This window comes from Felis catus, chromosome E3, assembly GCF_018350175.1.
Source record: "Felis catus isolate Fca126 chromosome E3, F.catus_Fca126_mat1.0, whole genome shotgun sequence".
NCBI classification, from domain to species: Eukaryota; Metazoa; Chordata; class Mammalia; order Carnivora; family Felidae; genus Felis; species Felis catus.
The window spans coordinates 3541053-3560285 of record NC_058383.1 but is presented as its reverse complement, the minus strand read 5'-3'; the positions used below and the strand labels follow the sequence as shown (position 1 = coordinate 3560285).

Here is a 19233-nt window from a genome sequence, read left to right as displayed (position 1 = left end):
CAGCGAGGAGCCGCGAGATTGGGCTCCCAATCCAGCCAGCAGTAATTAAAAGCTGACAAGAAAGGTGGTTTGCAGCTAAGTCTCTCATTCTCTGAAAAGGAGCAAAGCAGTCGTTCCCAGATTCCCTTCAGTCTTGTGACGCGACACACAGGCTCAAAGCCACCGATGGCACCTGAAACAACCCAACGACTGCAGTGTGGGACCGACTGTTTTCCCTCTTTAGCAAAAGGTGTCGTGTTTCAAAGGTCCCACATGGGGCACTGCTGACCTGACCTCTCGTGGGCGCTTCCTCTCGCGGGCCCAGGAGAAAGTCCTGACTCCCTCTTTTGGAGACAGAACCTTGCCAGTCCTTCTTTTCCCAGAGGGACAACTGCGGTGCCTGGACAGCCAGGTGGGCCTGGGACTCTGGCTGCCGTGGGTACAGTGAGGACAAGCTACTGGGGTGTCAGGGCTCCCAGAGATCACCCTGCCCGGACCCAGTCCAGGTGACTCCCAGGGTGCAGCCAAGGGCACGGCCGCTCCAGGGAGGGAGGGGGGCGGCGAGGGGGAGAAAAGTCTGCCGAGGGAAGGTGAGCTCCGTGACTCCTCGGGGCACTTTTATATCCGTTTGGAATGTGACACACGTTCCGCAAAAACCCGGCAGAATTTGTCAAAATGATGGCAAAGTTCCTAAGAATGGCTGAGAAGTTCTGTAGGACAAAAAACAGGACGAGCGCCTCTAAACAGGAAGAACACGTAATAAAGGGGGGGCGGGCGAGGGGACGGCGGCACCAGGGCATCGGGAGGAGAGGTCACGCGGAGATGGTGGGATCGGAGCGACGTCTCCGAAAACCGACGCCTGAGAAGCTCACTTTGACCAGGCACCAAGGCCGATTCTGGAGGCGTTAGGGGGCGTCTGGGAGAAATGAAACCGTGAAAATCTGGAAGACAGTCTAGCTAGACGCGGGGCTCCTGGATGCAAGCGGTGGTCCAGCACGTCCAGGGCCCTGACACACAACTGGAACACAGGGAAATCAGCAACGAACAACAGAAAAGGGAAAGCGTGGGCCACCAGCAGGGTGGAACGTGACATCCCTAATGTAAACGGAGCCCTCACACATCAGCCCGAGAACAGGAAGCCGGTGCGAAACGGCACCGCCTACAGTCACGGGCAGTTAATGGCAGAGCAGTGACTTACAGGCCTGAGGACTGAACAACAGTGACATAGATTTTCTCCTAACAGACGAGGCAGGACCTAAACGTGGACGCAGAGAGGCCACGAGACCCACATGCTGGTCGCCACTAAGCGGGGTGTCAGTGTGTTTAGGTTCCTCCAAGCAAAAATCGCTCATGTCCTTTGAGCCAGGGGTTCTGCTTCTAGCGTTTTCCCCCAAGGAGAGAACCAGAGAGCTTTTAAAAGACTGGCAACAGTGTTCACAGAGGGTTTGTTTGAGACCGTGAGGTCCCGCACCCAGCGCCCCATGCCAGCGTCCCCCGTCGGCAGAACAGCAGGAAGAACCCGAGAGGTTGTTTGCGAAGGTCCCCTGCCAGCTGGACCCGGCCCGGGCCTGCCCCATCCGGTACCACCGGCCTCGTTCAGGGGAGGCGTCACCCATGCAGCAGTGAGCCCCGCTTGCCCCCTCCCCCAAACCCCTCGCACAAACACACCATTCACCAGATCCACACGTGACCTGGCCAAAACCACGAGTCCCAGCTCCTTTGAACCAGCTTGCAGGCCCCAAGCCTCTCCTGTGTGGAAATTCTGGAGTCCCCGCTGCTTCCAGCCCCAGGAGGGGGCTACCGATGCAATCCCAGACCCGGTCTGGAGCCACCCCTGCCGGACCCCGATGCAAAGGGCAAGATCTGGAGAAGCCTCGGGAGGCTGGGAGGGGGTATTTTGCCCCCCACCGAAGGGCTGGGCCCAGAGACCCTGCGACATCGGCTGGACCGGCGGGGCAGAGAGGACAAGTGCACTCTGAGCGTCTGAGGGCTCAGCGGGCGTGGAGGGGTCTCCTAGCCTGTCCCGAGCGGGAGCACGTGTGGGCTCCACTCAGCCTCCGTGGATGGGCAGGCGGCACACATAGGTTAATTCGCGCACGTCCACAGGAAGGTGCCGGGGCGCTCACACAGGGAAGGAGACGGAGCAGCCAGACTTGGGAGCGCATATGGCCTCTGTGCCGGGGCACCGGGACACAGGGGCTGCACCGGCCCGGCGGCCCCGACCCCCCGGGGACGGCTCTGCCTCGGGCCTTCGGTGTGCCAGGCCTGTCTGCAAGTCCACGGGGATGGGGAGGCTGGGAAAACCAGTGCTGGGCTCTCCACAGTTGAGGCAACGGAAAAGGAGGCCCAAGAGGAGACTTGAAGGTTTGGATGAATGTCCCAGCTGGGCCCCCGCTGAGCTACTGCCAATAGCCCAGCTGTGTCGTAGAGCAGCCCCCACCCCCAGGCATCACCAGGGCCTTCCCTTTCATCTCTTGTCCCCCAGCAGCGGGAGGGCCTTGGGAGCGGGCGGTGCTTCGGGCACTGGGGTCATCCCATTTTACAGGATGGAAAACAGAGACCGGAGTAGTAACCACCCAAGGACCTGCCTCGTGTGCTCCCCCACACGCGTGCCCTCCTGCTCTCCTCTGTGACACAGGGCAACTCCCGAAGGCCAGAGGGGCTGCTCAAAGCTCTGCAGGGTTTTGACTTTGCTCTTGGACCCTGGCAGAGAAGCGTCTGTCCGGGGCCAGTGACACCATGGTCAGGCCAGGGGAGGGTCCTGGACCTGGTGGCTGGACCCCTCCTGAGCCCGATGCCCATATGCAAAAGAGACGGGTGGCTTTCCCCCTGCAGGATGCCGTGGGGCCTGAGCTCCCGAGCCCACCCTGCCCAGAAGCCCTCGGAAGCAGTGACCCGCCAACATCTCTGCACGGCGATCTCTATGATGGCAGCTTTTCACGGCAGGAAGTGAAAGCTGAGGCTGACCTTGTGTTTCCTCCCCCGGAGCAGGGCTGCTTCCCCGAGAGGCCCCTGCACACGCACCCCTCCCCTCCACGGCAGTCCGCCTCGCCCCAGGCGCCCACGGCTCTCCTCCTCCTGCGTGTCCGGTGATGGCTGGAGCCCCAACGGGATCATCCGACCGCACACCCGGGTCACAGTGTCCGCCCGGCCTCTGTGGGCTCTGCAGCGTGCCCCGTGGTCCTGGAGCCAGACCGCAGTCTCCGGGCCCATGGCCAGGCCCTGGGCATCAGGTGTGTCTGGGCCGTCAGCTCAGGCCCAGGCCCAGCACTTGGCTGCCTCAGTCACTTTCTGGGCCAGAACTGCTCCCGGCCGACATCTCCCCGTCAGGGTTCCACTGGGTGTTCTCTCCTCTGCCATGACCAGCTCGGCGCTCTAGATGGGCTCGCGTGAGTTTGGAGAGGGACTGCGTTCTGTCTTTAAAACTGGGCGGAGGGGCGCCTGGGTGGCTCAGTCGGTTGAGCATCTGACTTCGACTCAGGTCATGATCTCGGGGTTCGTGGGTACAACCCCGTGTCGGACTCTGTGCTGACAGCTCAGAGCCTGGAGCCTGCTTGGGATTCTGTGTCCCCTTTATTTCTGCTCTCCCACCCCCCACTTGCGCTCTGTCTGTCTCTCAAAAATAAACATTAACAACAAAACGAAACTGGGCCGAGGCTCAGAGGGGAGGCAGAGCTAGAGGCGGTCAGGAGCGGCTCACCTTGCCCCACCGCTGAAGGGCAGGTGGAATGACAGCTGTCCATGCGTCCCTGGACCAGGGCGCCAGGCCAGGAACCTCTCGTTCTTCAGTCTCACCGGATCTTCACCATGACCCTGTGACAGAGGCCTCAGGAAATCTAACCCCAATCCACAGAGGCTCTCGCAACACCCCCTGCCTCCCAAATAAGGCGGCTCGGTTAGAGCCCACCAGCGGCAGGGACGGGCTGCAGCAGACAATAGCAGAGCCGAGCGGGGGCTGCTGGGCTGGCGGGTCGGGGCAGGTGCCGATGGGCTGAGGGGTCCCCACACTGTGAGAATGAGTGCCGTCATCCCCCTTTCCTGGCTGCAGGAGTGGGAGGGTCCTCTGCTTCCACGACCCCCACCATCACAGGGGGAGCAGGTGCTCCGGCCCCACGGGTCACCCCCAAGCATTCATGATGGGATCACTTCTTGATCAGAGTGGAAGAGGATCTGAATGGAAAGCCCTGGGGCTTGGTTTGGGGCCAGTCAGGTCTGCTCTGCTGAGTTTTGTGAGAAGCCCTCACAGTGTCAGGGCTCCTAGGCTTCTGTCCTCCCTGAACGAACAGCGGCCGCGGGGCAAATGGGAGCTGGGGCTTCCCAGGGGAAGCCTCCCTCTGGGACCTCCACGCGTGTCCCTGACCCAGGGTCTCCACCCTCTGGGGTGCCGCCTGCTGTCATTTGTCTCTGGTGTCTGTGCCTCTGAGCTGGGCTGCTGGCTTCCCACTCCCCCCACCCCCACCCCCGCCCGCCCACAGTGCTCCAGAGTACTGCTGTGTTCCAGGCAGAGTCCTGAGGACGTTGGGGTGAATCGGGTGGGTTCTCCGCTCCATGGGGTGCACAGACACAACGCAGACGGGAAGTGCAGGAGGCTGTGTGTGCAGCATGTTCTGGGACAGGGTGGGGAACACGGGGTCTGCCCACAGAGTCGGGGAGGCAGCTACTCCCCCGAGGTGCAAGCCCCGAGCCCGGGCTGTAGGAAGGTTGGGGTCTTCCCGGGGATGGGAGGCGAGAGCAGGGATTCTGGGAGGCAGAGCTGGTGTTCGCTCCAGGGGAGAGTGGCCTGGGAGGCCTGGAAATACAGGCAGGGGCTCATGTGCCCGGCCCTGGCCCAGGGCAGGAGAGCAGCCTGATCCCGCAAGTGGGGGCCCATCCTTGAGTGCCATGTGTCTCGGAGGCCAGGATGTGGGCTCCTTTCCGGAACCGAGGACACAGAGAGGGGCCTGGACGACGGGAGCAGCAGCCATGCCACGGCATCCCCAGACAGGGCTCTGCACCTCTCCCAGGGAGAGTTCTGGCCGCTTGGCAAACTCTGCCACCAGTGCTATGCACCCTGCTACAGTGAGCACCCATTCCCCTGGGGATCCTCCCTCCCCTTCGGTCCCTGTGCTTCAGGTACAGATGACATCGCCGGCTTTGCGGACCTCAGGCCATTGGCCACAGCGTCTGGTATGCAGATGGGTCATAAAGGCAGGCTCGGGAGGGCCAGGGGGTTTCCCCTGTGGGCGCTGTTGAAGGCAAACTCCCTTCCTGCTGCCTGGAGCTGCAGGGCCACTGAGATGAGAAGCCTGCCCAAAACAGGAGCAAACAGGAGAGTAGAACCAACAGGGGACAGCATTCCAGCTTGTTAGGATGCTGGATCCAGCCATGCCTGAACCGGTATCCGGGCTCTTCAGCTGTTTTCTGTTATGTGAGTTAATAAATGATTCTTTCAGCTTAAGCCTGTATGCCTTGGGTTTTTATCTCCTGCAAACTGGAGTCCCTGCTGATGTATTATCTTTATCGATTTGTAATGCCCAGACTCAGAAATCAATCTCAACGAGAAATTTCCTCAAAATCACCTTGTCTCCGTGAAATGAAACAGACTTGAATATTATACATTTGGGCTAGACTGAGACCTTTTGACTCAAAACACCTTGCTTTGCAGATGAGGCCCGGCAAGTCGAGTGTCTGATCCAGGGTCTCAATCATCTGTTCACAAATACTGACCGGCCCTGTCTGTCACATTACGCACATTCATCCTGTGGGCGGGACAGACGAGTCAGGGGCAGAACCGGCACGAGGACCCAAGTCGCCTTAGTCTTAGCTCACAGCGTTCCCCTCTGCTCCGTGATACCTCAAGGCTGGGCCCAGAGCGGTTAAGTGACTTGCCCGTGGTCACACAGCCAGGTATAAGGGACGGACTCCCCTGCGGCCCCAGGGCAGCTAACATGAGCACCGAGAAGCCTGCTTCCCTGTCTTCTCCACCGAAATACCAAATGCCCTCCCGTTTCATCACCTGGGGCCGTGGTCCTGCTCCTTCCCGAGTCCCGAACCTTAGGGCCCAGACCCTGGTCAGTGCCCGTTTCCCTCCGACACAGGCAGGCAGGTCTCACCCTTTCTCCCCCGGGGTGCACGGCACCCCCTCTCCTGGTGTCCGCCCGCCCTCTCTGCCTCTGTGTTGTGTCCTCGGGAGGCTGGAACCCACATTATGGTGGAAGCAGCAAACACACAACCTCCCTCCCTGCCGTCACCCATCCGAGGTCGTGCGGGGAGAGCAGACCTGTGGGGCCACGTGCCTGGGGGTTTTCACGTGTGGCTCCGAGGGGAATCCCCTGGCGCAGAGCCTGGACCTTGGCACTTAGCGGGCTCGTCTGGTCCCTGTCCCCGCTGTCTGCCCGGGGGAGGGAAGGGGTGGCCTCCCAGCACCCTGGCTGCCCGCTTCCCAAGGGTTCGCTCCTGCACCCTGCCTCGCCGCCCTCCCCTCCCTTGTGTCAGGAAGAGCGCTCCGTGGAGAAGCATGGCCACCGCACGAGGGTGCCTCGGGCAGCAGAGGTACGGGGGTCACGGCAGTCAGGGGCAGATGCCGCCGTCACTCGTCGCTTTGCTTCAGGATGAGGCATCACGGATTAGCCCTGCCCCCCACTTACTCCCGCCCGCCCTGAGACACGAATTCCATCCACTTCATGGCAGCTGATGTGGGCGCCTCCCGGTGCCAGGAGTCCCTGAAGTTGCTCTCCTGCCTCATCCTCATGGGCGTTTGGGGGCCTCTGTTCGCAGGACAGTAAAGGCGTTCAGGTCCCCTTTGGTCCTAAGCTCGGGACGAGGAGCATCTTGAGACGCGTGGTCGTGGTCCCGTGAAGAGGAAGCCAGGCCAGTCCCATCTGACAAGGGAAGGCAGAGGTATTCGCCGAGCGCCCAAGGACCCGGGCACAGAGGGAGAAACGTGGAACTCTTCCTGCGGGGGGTGTTGGAGAGCTTTCTGGAGAAGAAGCCGCTGGAGCAGGGTCCTGGGCGGCAGGGGGAGGAATCCAGGGCTCCGGGGGAGCAGTGCTGCACACACTGCATACAAGTCCGCTTGGGGGCTTTAAAGCCCTTCTTGGTACCTCCTGCAAGTGCCCTTGGCAAGACGGCTGGCTCTCCAGAGCGTGTGCGTGGGGCCAGATGGCCCTGGAGCCCGGGCTCGGTGGCTAGAGCCTCCCTTTCCTGGGGGTGACGGGTCCAGGAGGCTGAGGCCGGGCGAGGTGGGGAGACAGCATGGGGCGCAGGTGCGTGAGGGGCGAGGGGGGCGGCAGGACTGGCCTGGAGGGAAGAGCCGGGGCGGGGACCCCTCCCGGAGAGGGGAGCGAGACAAGGGGCCCGGGCCCCGCCTGCGGCCTCCTGCCCACCGGGGCTCGGCGTCAGCTCAGCGCCGCTGGAAAATCCCCGTGCGCCATTATTCACAGCGGCTCTTCTCCCAAAACCCAAACGGCGGCGACAACCCAAGTGTGCGTCAGCGGATGCAGAGAGAGAAAACGCGTGTGTGCACAGCGGGATACTCCACAGCCACGAGAAGGAACGAGGTGCCGACATGTGCTACGAAACTCGAAAACGCGTTCAGTGTAAGAAGCCAGGCACAGGAGCACAAACATCGTGGGATTGATTCCACTCGTATCAGACACTCCATACGGGCGAGACAGGCTTCAGTGGGGGTGGCGGCCGGGGGGGGGGGCAGAGGAGAGGGGAGGGACCGCCGGATGGCGAGGGCTCGGCTCTGGGAACACGGGGCTCCGCACACAGCATCGTGAATGTGCCCCAGGCCGCTGAGCGGCTGGGACGGCAGAGTTTACGTCGTGTACAGCTGACCACGGCCCAAGACAAGCCGATGGGCCACCGCGGCATAGAGCGCGGAGCTGGGCTTCCGGCCCGGGGTGACGTGGCCGGCCGACACGGCTCCCGGCGCCCACCTACCTCCCTCCCTGGCCGCAGCCCTTTCCCTGAGCATCCGCCCTGGTCTCTGGGTTTAAGGCTCTGCCTCTAGCGACCCCCGGCCTCGGGTGCAGCTAGAGCCAACGAGGGGGAGGGAGACAAGGGGCCCAGGCCCCACCTGGGCAGTTCAGGCACCACCGATCCCAGCTGGCTGGCCATGCCCTCCCTCTACCCACCCGCCTTGGTGACCCACATGGGCCCAGGTGCCAGAATGGGACTGGAGCCCCACGCTTACAGGCGGCGGGTGCCTCGTCCCCTCCCTGCCCGTGCTCCTGCCTGGCCTCCGTGTGCTCCTGGGAGGCCAGGGGCATCTGCCCCGAACTCCGACTGCCCAGCCCCCACACCGTCGGCTCTGAGGAACCCGTGGGGACAGATGTGAAGAGAGGCCAATGGAACCTGTGCTTCAAGCATCTCTTTCCCTCATCCCTTGCTTGGCCTTTCCAGAAAAAGCCTGCCAAGTTAGGCCCCCGGCGCTGCCATCTGCCATCTGCCATCTGGTTTATGACTGTAACCTCTCCGAATTGCAAAAGGTCACCTGACGCGTTTCTGTGGGCGGGCCCAGTGGCCGGACCTCCTTCTCCGAGCCTGGGGCTCTGTGCTCAGGGGAGTTCTGGTGGTTCCCGGCCCAGAGCACAGCCCGCTCACTGCCCCCACAGATGTGAGCTGGGTTCCCCCAGCAGAGGAGGAGGAGAGCGGGCAAGGGCCCTCGGGCCGGAGGGGAGGCAGGGGACGGAAGCCCGAGCCGATCTCAACGCGACACGATGCTTCTACGGAAGGGACAGCCCTTGAAACAAACTCAGGATCCACATCTTATCTAAAAGGGGTACAAGCAACGATCCGGGTGGCTTTCCGAGGCCTGAGATGGGGCCATTGCCAGGAGGTCAGGCTGAGGCCCAGCCAGGGACCGAGGGCGATAGAGTACAAGCATCCCCTGCAGATGCCAAGGTCCCCACATGCCCGGATGCCCATGCAGGCCGCAGCCTGTCTCCCCTGGAGCACGTCCTGGTGAGCGGGAGGGCTCCAGATGCCAAACAAACCGTCGGGCCTGGAAGCAAGACTGGGAAGCATCACCCCAGCCGTCGGGACTTTCCAGCCCTTGGCAGATCCCGACTTGCCCAGCGGTGACCTGGAAACCTCCTGTCCTCCAGCATCACGCTTGGCACCCGAGAGCGCCAGGCCAGGCCTCTCGGAGCTCAGGGGCGCTGGGAACTTACCGGCCTCGCCAACAAAGACCTCGACGGGCGCGCTGGCTGGGCTCTCACCGATGATGTTGTAGGCTGTCAGGACGACCTCATAGCGCCGGTATTTCTTCAGATCTACGGGTCAAAGGAGACAGCGGTCAGCTCGCCCGGGCCCGGGCCCATCTCCCCGCCTGAGAACCACACCAAGGGGGCGGTGCCACCCGGGAGCCGCGGGGGCACGTCACGAGCGTTTCCTTCCTCCTCCTTCCCTGGCCCGGGACTAAAGGTCACCCTGTGCAGCAGCAGAGACCCGTCCCACTTGCACTCAGCAGCAAGGCCCCCTTCGGAGGAAAGAATCGAGGTGACAGAGTGTGACGTGGGCTTTGCCGCTGGGTCCAGAATCTCTCTGTAAGAACTGACAGAGTGAGACCCTGGTGGTTAAAAAGGAAATACGTTGGCCTCGGAGTCTTTAACAACCACATCCTGGGAAGAGAAGGGTGTGCGAAGCCACGTATATAGGATTACACAGGGCACGCGGCAAAAGCAGCCGACCTTTGAGCCAAAACATTCTGGAAGGTTCTCCCGCTGGTGGATCTTGTTTCGTCACAGCCTGGCTTTCCTGAAGCCCAACGTGCGGGTCTGACCCCCTGAGTGGTGACTCGCGCCAGGCTTCGCAACGTGCCTCCTAGCGAGCCGCCGGTCAGCAGAGGTTCGGAGCCTCAGGACGCCGAGTTCCTTCCACCCCAGCCTCACAGAGGTGCCCACCGGGCCCAGCAGGGGCCTCCCCCTCACTCTCAGCCTTGCCGAAGCCCTGATGCCTCGGAACCCACCGCCGTAGCTTGTTAGTCTCCACCCTGGGACCGTGGGGCTCTTCAGTGTTACCTGAGACAAGCCAGGGCGTATGTGGACAGGGTGTAGTGGGGCCCCTCTCTCGCTTCAGAACCCAGACTGAAAAGGCCGGAGTGAGGTCCGGCCGGGAAGCCTCATCTCTGGAACCTGGGCTGCACCTAACCCTCTGAGCTGATCCTCAGCCTGGGATGTATTACGTGCACACAGGGAGCCAGGCAGTAGATGGGGACGTGGGGCAGATGACAGACGATGGGGAGTGTTTGGGGCGCAGTGTGGAGGAGGAGAAAATGGCTCGCCTGAGGCCTGCCTGGGCACTACTGGGATGCGATGGGATGGCACTGGTAAGCCCTGGGAGAGCACCCCCCTTGTACCCACATTCCAGTCCAGGGAGGCTCCCTGCACGGAAGGGGGTCCCATCGGGGGCCCCCTTGGCCCCACATTTGGACCGTGAGACCCTGTGAGGACCAGGAACACAAGGACAAGTGACGTGGTGCCACCAAAGGGAAGGGGCGATGGACGGACGGATGGCCAACATGGGCTGAGTGCACGCAGTGGGGCGCCGCTCAGCCTTGGGAAGGAACAGTGTCTCGAGCAGGCTCCAGCAGGGACCGAGCTCCAAGGGGAAGAGGACAAGGGCTGTGTGGTTTCGCTCGTATGTGTCCCCGAGGGCTCAGACGCAGGGACAGAAAGTGGAAGGTGGGCGCCAGGGGCTGGGTGGGGGGACAGGGTCTCACTATGGGAGAGAAAGGAGCTCTGGGGGCTGGCGGTGACGGGCGCATGGTGGTGGGAGCAAGCTTACGGCTCCTGAGCCTCGCGTTTCCCAACCGCTAAGACGGTAAATTTTATGGGTATTTTACCACAGTCAAAAAAAGAGGAACAAGAAAAGGCCACAGGGAGCCAGACGGGAGATCTCGCTCAACCTGACTTTCCTTTCCGTCCCAAAGTCAAAGACCCGCTGTCAGGAAAACCCCTTCCCAGCCTCAGTTTCTAGAAGTTTCCTTTCCTGTCTCCCTGATGGTTTTAGTGTGTTGAGAACAGCGTTTGAGAGGGGAAATTCCAGAAATTAGAGGCGTTAATCCAAGCTGCTTTTCACTGGGTCCACCGAGAGGCCAACTGGCGCTGGCCCCGGCCTGCCCCACGGTCACAGCGCCTCCTGCTGAAGGCGGCGTGCACTTACGTGTTAATTCATATGTCGTTAACGTGGAGCTGCTGTTCACGGTCTTGAAGCTGCTTTGGGCTATTAGGGGCGAGCAAGGCAGAAAGGCAGTTAGCACGCGGGGAGCGGTTATTGCAAACGATGGGCCGCGGAGACGGAGGGGACGGCGCCTCGCTCGGCAGCCGCTGTGCCTCCCACGCTGCCCGTCCAAGGGCCACAGAGACCACGCCGCCGCCTGAGCACTTCCTCGGGGCTCACCAGGGCAGGGGGCGGTGGGGGGGGCTGCACTTCTTCCTGCGACAGCCAGGCGCCCGGCCCGTGACGGGTGGGGCCTGCGCTTACCCTCTGATTAAACGCATAGGATTAGAATCTGCCACAACAGCACAAACAACACTAGAGGAGACAGGAGACGGGCTTCTCCCAGGGTGCCGACTCTTCCAGACGCCCCACAGCAAGTACGGCTGTCGGCCTGCCTGTGCTCAGGTAAGAGCCCCGCTCTGATGTGGGCCGGCAAGCCACAAACCAAGAGCACAAACCAAGGACCCAACCACATCCTGGCTCCTTTTATTTTGTTGTTTCGAATCTGCTACAAAGCCCCGGGGGGGGGGGGGGGACGCTGTCTGGCCATCAGCAGGGAACACCTGTGGGGTGGGGGCGGGGTGGCCAAGAGCCTGGGCAACAGATGTCACTTCTTCCTGTCAGCACCACGCCTGGGGCGGGCAGCCTCGAGCCGCTGTGGGTCCGCGGCCCTGAGACCCCTTGGTGGTCGGTGGCAGACAGCGGGCATGTGGTCCCCGAGCGGCACGCTCTGAAGCCACAAGGAGGTTGAGGGGCCAGAAGTACCTTCTGGGACACCATCTGGGGGACGCCTTCTGACCCCCTTCTGAGAGAGGAGGATGGGAGAGAGCAGCGGCCTTTCCAGAAGTTCCAGAAGCTGCCTCTGCCGCTGTTGCATCCAAGTCCTAGCCCGAGCCAGGGGTACCAGGAGCAGGGGTGAGCAGGCGGATGGGCCCCGGGAGAGAGGAGGCGCCACTCCACGCGAGAGCTGTGCGTGCACCGAGGCCGGGGAGCCCCCTGAATGGACCCCATCGGGCAGCGGCCAGCGGCGCGATACCCCCGGAGGGCCCGGCCGGTCTCCTCCCTCCCGGCCACACCCCACCAGCCTGACGCACCAGGGGCTTGGGTGAGGCCGTCCAGGAGCCCCTCAGCTCTTCCCGCCTAAGGGCTCCTGACCATTTAGCTTTGCAGGGGCCCTTGTGAGTCACGCCTTCCCTGGTGTCCTCGGTGAAATCCGTCTCCGGGGCAACCTATCTCCCGGGACTCCTGCTCTGCAAAGCCTCCCTGGTTACCCGCCCCCCACCCCGTGTTTTCCACGGGCCAACACCTCTCTGCATGCCGGGGCTGCTGCAGGGACCCGTCCGCCCCAGTGGCTGCGTTCACCGGAGGCAAGCGGCATCTCCCCTGGCCCTTCAGGGCATTTCCCACCATGCCTTGCATGCAGAAACATGCACACTGGTCTCCCGGGGCCCTCGCTGCCCGCCTGGGAGCACGCGGCGGTGCCTCCTCTGGGAAGGGGAAAGCGTCTCACCTGTGAGCTCGGCCCGTAGAGCCGAGGGCGTTTTGAGAGTCTTGGAGGCCGTGGCTGCGGAGGCCTCGGACTCCAGCTCCCGGTAGTAGATCCGGTATCCCTGGAGGAGGCCGTTCAGGCTCTCGTCTCTCGGAGGCTGCAAATACATCACGGTCAGCCCACCGGAGGGGTCTGGCGACCTCTGCTTCAAGTTGAGTCAGCCAACAGCACGGGGGGGGGGGGGGGGGGCGTCACTGATTCAAACAGGCGGCTCTTGGTTATTTACGAACAAAAGGGCCAGTGCACATTCACACAGAGGAGCACAGGGGACCCTGAGGCAGAGGGCCAGGCTGTGGAGCCTTCTCTGAGGGCCCAGGTTTTCTGGTGTCGGTGTGTGGGCACCGGGCCTCGTGACCCGCGTGCAGCCTGTAGGAGCCCCCGTGGGCAGGGGACCACGCCCAGGTCGCAGAGGGGCGAGGGAGCTGCCCGTTGCCTGGTGAACCCGGGACTCACGAGAACTATGCATGCAGCCCGGCTCTGCCTCATCCACGGGCTGACCCCGCCCTGTCCCTGATGGCCACCTGGGCTTGTGGCAGCCTCACTGCCCCCCACCACAGGCTGCTCTGCATGCCAGGTCGGCCCCACTCTGCCCTGACTCAGATCTAAGCTGGAGCCCCTGGGCGTCCCCCCCCCCCCCCAGCGTCTGCTGGCATGTGACGGGCCCAGGGTAGGCTGGGTGCCCATCGCCCTTCAGACACCCCGTGGAATATGAATGGCGGTAAGACAGGCCCTGGGCTCAGAATTTCACCCGAACTGGGATCCGCTTCTCAGCCAAGGCCCAGCCCACATTCTCCCTCCCATCAATTTCTGTTGATTAACGAGTATGGGGACGGCTGCAGCGGCCACATGCCAGCCAGGGGGCCAGGGGCTCTGCTTCTGGTGTTTCCTCTGGGATACTCAGCAGATAAGGACAAGAACCACCCAAGCTGTGGCGAGACAGACGGACAAAGGGCACCCCAGGACCCCTGGCTGCAGGGTCACGAAGTCTGTCTGGGGACAGGGACGCAGGGCGATTCCCCGTGACCCCTACACAGGCACTGTCTATAAGATGTCACCAGCGCCTCAGGAAACACTGTCCTGGTCCCAGAGTAGAGGCTTTGTTGTAAGAAAACCCCATTGTTGTGGTGGGTTGAACTGTGTCCCCCAGAAAGACACGTTGGTATCCTAACCCCCATTACCTGTGGATGCCGCTTTCTTTGGAAATAGGGTCTCTGAAGATGGTGAAGGTGAGAGGAGGTCATATTGCAGTAGGGAGGGCCCCAATCCAATGACTGGTTTCTTTTTTGGAGGGCACTTTGGCTTTACTTATCAAAGTTTTCAATGCACTTGCTTTTTAATCCAGCGATTACGCTCTTAGAAATCTACCCTACATAAATGTTTGCAGATATGTAGTCCTGAGTCCTACAGATACAAGCTAAGGCTACCAGTCCCCCCAAACCCCAAAACAAAGTATCTCTGGGTCTTTTCAGTGACACCCAAAGACAACAAGACGACCTTCAAGCCTGAAGGTCACTGGCAGCAAAACTGCTTGCAGATGTAATCGTGCACTTTGGACTGATGAATAGGTATTACGATGGTTAATTCACACAGGGAGCCTGAGCGTTCAACATTATCTACTCGGTAAAGTTGAAGACAAAGCATATTTTAGGAAGCAATTTAGAATCCAGCAATCATTTGATAAATACTGAGACGACACAAAGGTCCTTATAAGAGGAGAGAAATTTGGACACACAGGGAGAGCCTCGTGTGTGCAAGGAAGCAGAGACTGGAGTAGTGTGCTGGGATATTGTGACCCTCAAGAAAAATATTTGTTCCTTCAGGAGGACAAAATCTGCTTCTCATATACATGTCTTTGTCCAGAGCGAGAGAGGTGTCTTTTGTCATATGAATGAGGTGACACTTGGACCTCACCCAGGGAAGTGTGATCAGAGGGTGGGAACTTTCCGGGGGGAGCAGGGGGGACCTTTCCCCCCGACTTCCGGGGAGGGGAGAGGGACCGGAGGTTCAATCAGTCACCAATGGCGACTATGTAACGAAGCCTCCATAAAACCCTAGAAGATGGGGTTCGGAGAGCTCCTGAGTCAGTAAACATGCTAAGATTTGGGGAGAGGGGAGCACGTGGAGAGAGCCTGGGAGCTCCGTGCCCTCCCCCACACCTGGCCCTTGGCACCTCTCCCACCTGGCTGTTCCTGAGCTCTACCCTTTCACAATAAACTGGCAGCTCATAAGTAAAATGCTTCTCTGAGTTCTGGGAGCTGCTCTAGTCAAACCCGAGGAGGGGGCTGTGGGAACCTGACTGAAAGCCGACAGGTCAGAAGCACAGACCATCACCTGGCACTCGTGACTGGCCTCGGAAGCGGGGGACAGCCTTGTGCGACCGAGCCCTTATCTCGTGGGACCTGATGCTCTCTCCAGGTAGCATCAAGTTCAATTCCAGACACCCTGCCGGTGTTGGAGAATTGCTTGATGATGCGGGGAAGCCTCCACACACACGCTCCGGAACTGGATCCAGAAACGCGTTGGTACATCTACAAGCTAAGGACCGCCAGAGGTGTCGGCAGCAACCGGAAGCCAGGAAGGAAGCTGACGCCTTGGCTTTGGCCCTCTGGCCTTCAGAACCGTGTGAGAATTCGTTTCTGTCATTCGAAGCATGCGGGGTGGAGTAACATGTTGCGGCAGCCACAGGACATTAGCACATCCTTGCCCCCGAACTCTCTCAATGCAATTCTTACTGTCTGAACCCAGGGACCAGAGGGATTCGGATGCTCTGATAATCCTGTTCTATTTCAACCCTTGCTACCCACAACCCAAAGAAACCAGGCAGATTTGGAAGATGCAGTATCCTGTTGTCCAGACTCTCCAACGGCATAGCTCACGTAACTCATAATGATGTAGCTAGCCACGGCATACACGCAGGCCTGTACCAGAGGGACACGGCGTGCCCGGTATATTCAGGATGTTTTTGAACACGAGAAAAGCTCGCGTTAATTCACATGCAGGCTGCCTCCCTCACAGCCCCAGTGTGACAGTGACAGCTGACAGCTGCAGGGGTAATCTGGCCTCTGACCTCTGCAGGAAGGCTGCAAAGGCCCCAGGACCTGACTGTGCAGGTGCACAGGCCAGAGGCACAATTGCTTGAGGGTAATTCGCTTTTCATGGAGAGAGAAGCCGGGGTTTAGGGAGACTGGCTTTCACTTGCCACAATTATCAACGAGCAGGAAGTTGGGAGTTCGGGAAAATAAGTGTCCTCCCTGGGGCCCAAATGGGGTTCTCCAACAGGCAGCAAATACCCCGCCCACGGCATCTGTGTCCACACACATCCCGGGCTGGAGGGAGGAGGGGAAGGGCCAAGGCCACTCATCCTGGGCGCACGAGCATTTCTAGCCGAGGAGGAGAGGGTGGTCTTCAGGTGCGAGGAGAGGGAGCCAAGCCCACGTCCTACAGGCACAGCCGCTACCCGCGACCGGGCAGGACCCACGTGTGGCAACAGACTCACTGGCGGCTGCTCCCTGCAGGAGCCATCTGGGCTTGGGGAGGGGACAGGTGACCATGCAGCCCGGAGGGTGGCCTCCTTAAGGCTGCAACAGGTCCTGGCCGCACAAAGGGCAGGCTCCATGGAGACTCCGGGGTCTGCCGCACGGGATGCTGAAATGGGTTTAACCACATTTTCTATTCCTGGAGTCTGGAGCAAACCCATCTGTCATTTGTGAAAGAGGCCTCTACGACTCTGGATGTCCTGGGAGGCATCAGTAGGGCAGCTCCATGCGACACACAGAAAGTTCCAGAAGCCATGGGCTGAGTTCAGGCTCTGGAATGGAGTCTTGGCTCCTAGCAGTGTGGGCCTGGGCCGGTTGCTCAACCTCCCAGGCTCAGTCCCGTATCCCTAGCAGGCAGAAGCCTGGCTAGACTGTGTAGAGCCTCCTGTGACTCTGGCCAGAAGGTTCCCTTTCAGCCACAGACCTGCTTTTCCAGCCCTCGGCCCTGACCACACCGCGCCTGTACTTTGCGATTCCACGCAGACTGGAGGCAAGGCCACGTCTGCGTCTTTTCCTTTCTATTTCCCCGCTGCACCTGTGGCGGGCTCTGGTCACAGCAGGTGCTCGCTCCGTGCCTGTGGGAGCGAGCGGGGTTTGCTGACGTCCCAGATGACCCCATCGATGGTTAGTTTCATCCTGGACTGGCCGCCTGTCTGGGAGATGCTTGGGCCCGGGAGACCCTAGAAAACCTGGTTCCGACACGCCTCCCTTTGAAGCCTGGTGCTGAGTCCCGGTGGCTGTCACACCTCTGAGCCTTTGCTCTGTCTGTGCGTGATGCCCGGATGCCCATCCCTCTGCCTTCTACCTGGGGTGGGGGCAGGGAGCGTTCATCCTGCAAGACACAGCCAGAAGCCCCCTCCCGGCCCCCCTGATGAGGGCCGATTGCCCCCCTCCACGTCTTCCCACGAATGCGTCATAGGGCTCAGCCCGGTAAACAGAAGGTCCTCGAGGTCTTGACTCGGTCTTGTCCACCCCTGAGGGCTCAGTACCCTATGCAGGAACCGGTCCTCTGCAGGTGATGGAGAAAAGGAACAAAGCCAAGATACGTCCTGAGGAGGCCCCACTGCCCGCTATCCAGGCGGGCTCACTGTCCTCTTAGGAAGGCGCCTGTTCCGGCACCGAATCCACCATGTGCTGAGTCCAACGTGCACGATATGATCTATGGCCTAAGAGGGTGCTTTTCTGCTCAAAAATGGCCTCGACCTCCACTTAGAGAAGTCTGCGGCCACACAAAGCCAACCGCATTTGAGTGACAGACTGCAGGAGCCCCCGGAAGTTTCAGAACAGCCAGCCTGAGTGCTGCGACCGATTCAGAAGCGTTTCTATTATGAGCTGCACTCGGTGTGGACACAATACCATCGCTGTCTAGAATAGATGCTCAAATCCTTAGATTTCAAACAGCACTGGACCCCATGAAAGGCAGAGATCGATTATCCTACCAGGAAAAATGAAACCTGACAGATTCGACACAGGGGCCACTCAAGTGGGTCAGCAGCCTTGAAATTACAGGCGGCGTTCGCATTTTTAAACAAATTACTGGGGGAAAAAAAAGGGTTTACAGGTGAAACGTTTCATTTGGAATGCAAATCTATATTTAAACGGAGTCTCTTTGTTCTCTTCGCTCTAATTTAGTAAATTACTCATAATTTTAATTATACTTCAATTGCCTGGCAGTTGACAGGCATTTATTTCTACAATACATCGTATTGACCACCTCCTGCTCTGGCTTCTGGCAATTAGTTTGTTCTACTGGGCTCTGAACAGGGACAGCCGATGGCCACACATGCCAAGTTCCTTTGGTGCAGCTACCCACCATCCACGGAGCCGTCCAACCGCAACTGAGGGGCGCGGAGCCCCGCGCGCTCGGGGGTGGGGTGGGGGGCAGGGCGGGGGGCCAACAGCCGCTGTGTAGAGGTGAGGGTGCACCCCAAGCCTCAGCGCGGCCTCGATCGTAAAGGAGCCCACCTAGCGCCTGGCAAGCCAAATGGCGCGTCTACAAAGAACAATCTCATTTTCTGGTAGAATTTAGCACAGTAGACAAGACCCATCTTTTGGCTGACTGAGTCAGTGGAGAGTGGGACACAGAAGCTCCCGGGACCTTGCGCTGCCATTCTGAACGTCTCCCCCCACCCACCAAAGGCCCTGCTGCAGCCAGACGTGTGGACACCTAACGGGGCTCGCATCAGAGACCTCGGAGGTCACCTTTGACCTCCCAGTGTTACAGAGGAGGGGCCTGGAGCCAGAGACGCCTGTTGGGGTCACGGCGGTCCCCCCCGTGAACTGGGGTCTGTAGACCAGAGTCCTTTGTCACTTAGCGGGGGCTCCGTGATGCGGTCCAGGGAAGCAGCTTCCCAGAGGCAGGCCCTCCAGTGAGGCTGGAAACTACAGAATGCCACAGCGGCCATTTTCCACTTTCACCGGATGACGTCTGGAACTATCTCCTGATCACCTTTAAGGGTTCCCTCACCCCTGGGAGGTGTCACTTAGCAGCAGAGAGTGAAGAAGGGCCCACAGCCACTCTGTCAATCCCTGGAGACTACCGCGTGCTTACTGGAACCCGGGCTATGGAAGTCCGGCTCTCGTCCGGGGAGAGAGGCTTGCCAAGTTCCGCCTGCATGGGTCTCCCGGCTGTACTCCTCAGTTGTGGCCAACGTGCACATGGGTGGTGCCGAGTGGCCGCATGTGGGGAGGCAGCAGGAACCTTCGGCGGTCAGGAGCCACCACCCGAGAGTTCGGGAAGCCCCCTCGCGGCTGGCGCCCACCCCCGACCCTGGTGTTCCGGGGCCTCCCGACTCGGTGCTTCTCTCCCTCTTGCTCCTTACTGGGCTCCAGCGTGCCCCGTCCCGGCTGCTGGAGGCCGTCCACTTAGGACAGGTTCCCCAAAGGTCACCTCTGCATTTCCCCTCTCCCTCCCCACCCCTGCCCTTCGTCTCCACCCTTTCCAAAGGAATCCCTTCCAGC

At 60.6% G+C, this 19233-nt stretch overlaps 1 protein-coding gene across 2 annotated transcripts in view; it reads right to left on the bottom strand.

Annotated features, from left to right (window-relative positions):
• Positions 1 to 19233, bottom strand: part of SDK1 (sidekick cell adhesion molecule 1) — a 553233-nt gene that overhangs the window by 52414 nt on the left and 481586 nt on the right. Inside the window, exons 33-35 of one of the 2 annotated variants that reach the window (XM_045047350.1) lie at positions 12698 to 12833; positions 11131 to 11190; positions 9138 to 9239 (exon numbers count right to left, since the gene is read on the bottom strand). In XM_045047350.1, coding sequence (XP_044903285.1) covers positions 9138 to 9239; positions 11131 to 11190; positions 12698 to 12833 — 298 coding nt within the window. The remainder of the gene's footprint in view (positions 1 to 9137; positions 9240 to 11130; positions 11191 to 12697; positions 12834 to 19233) is intronic. The other variant, XM_045047351.1, reaches the window with a different exon arrangement.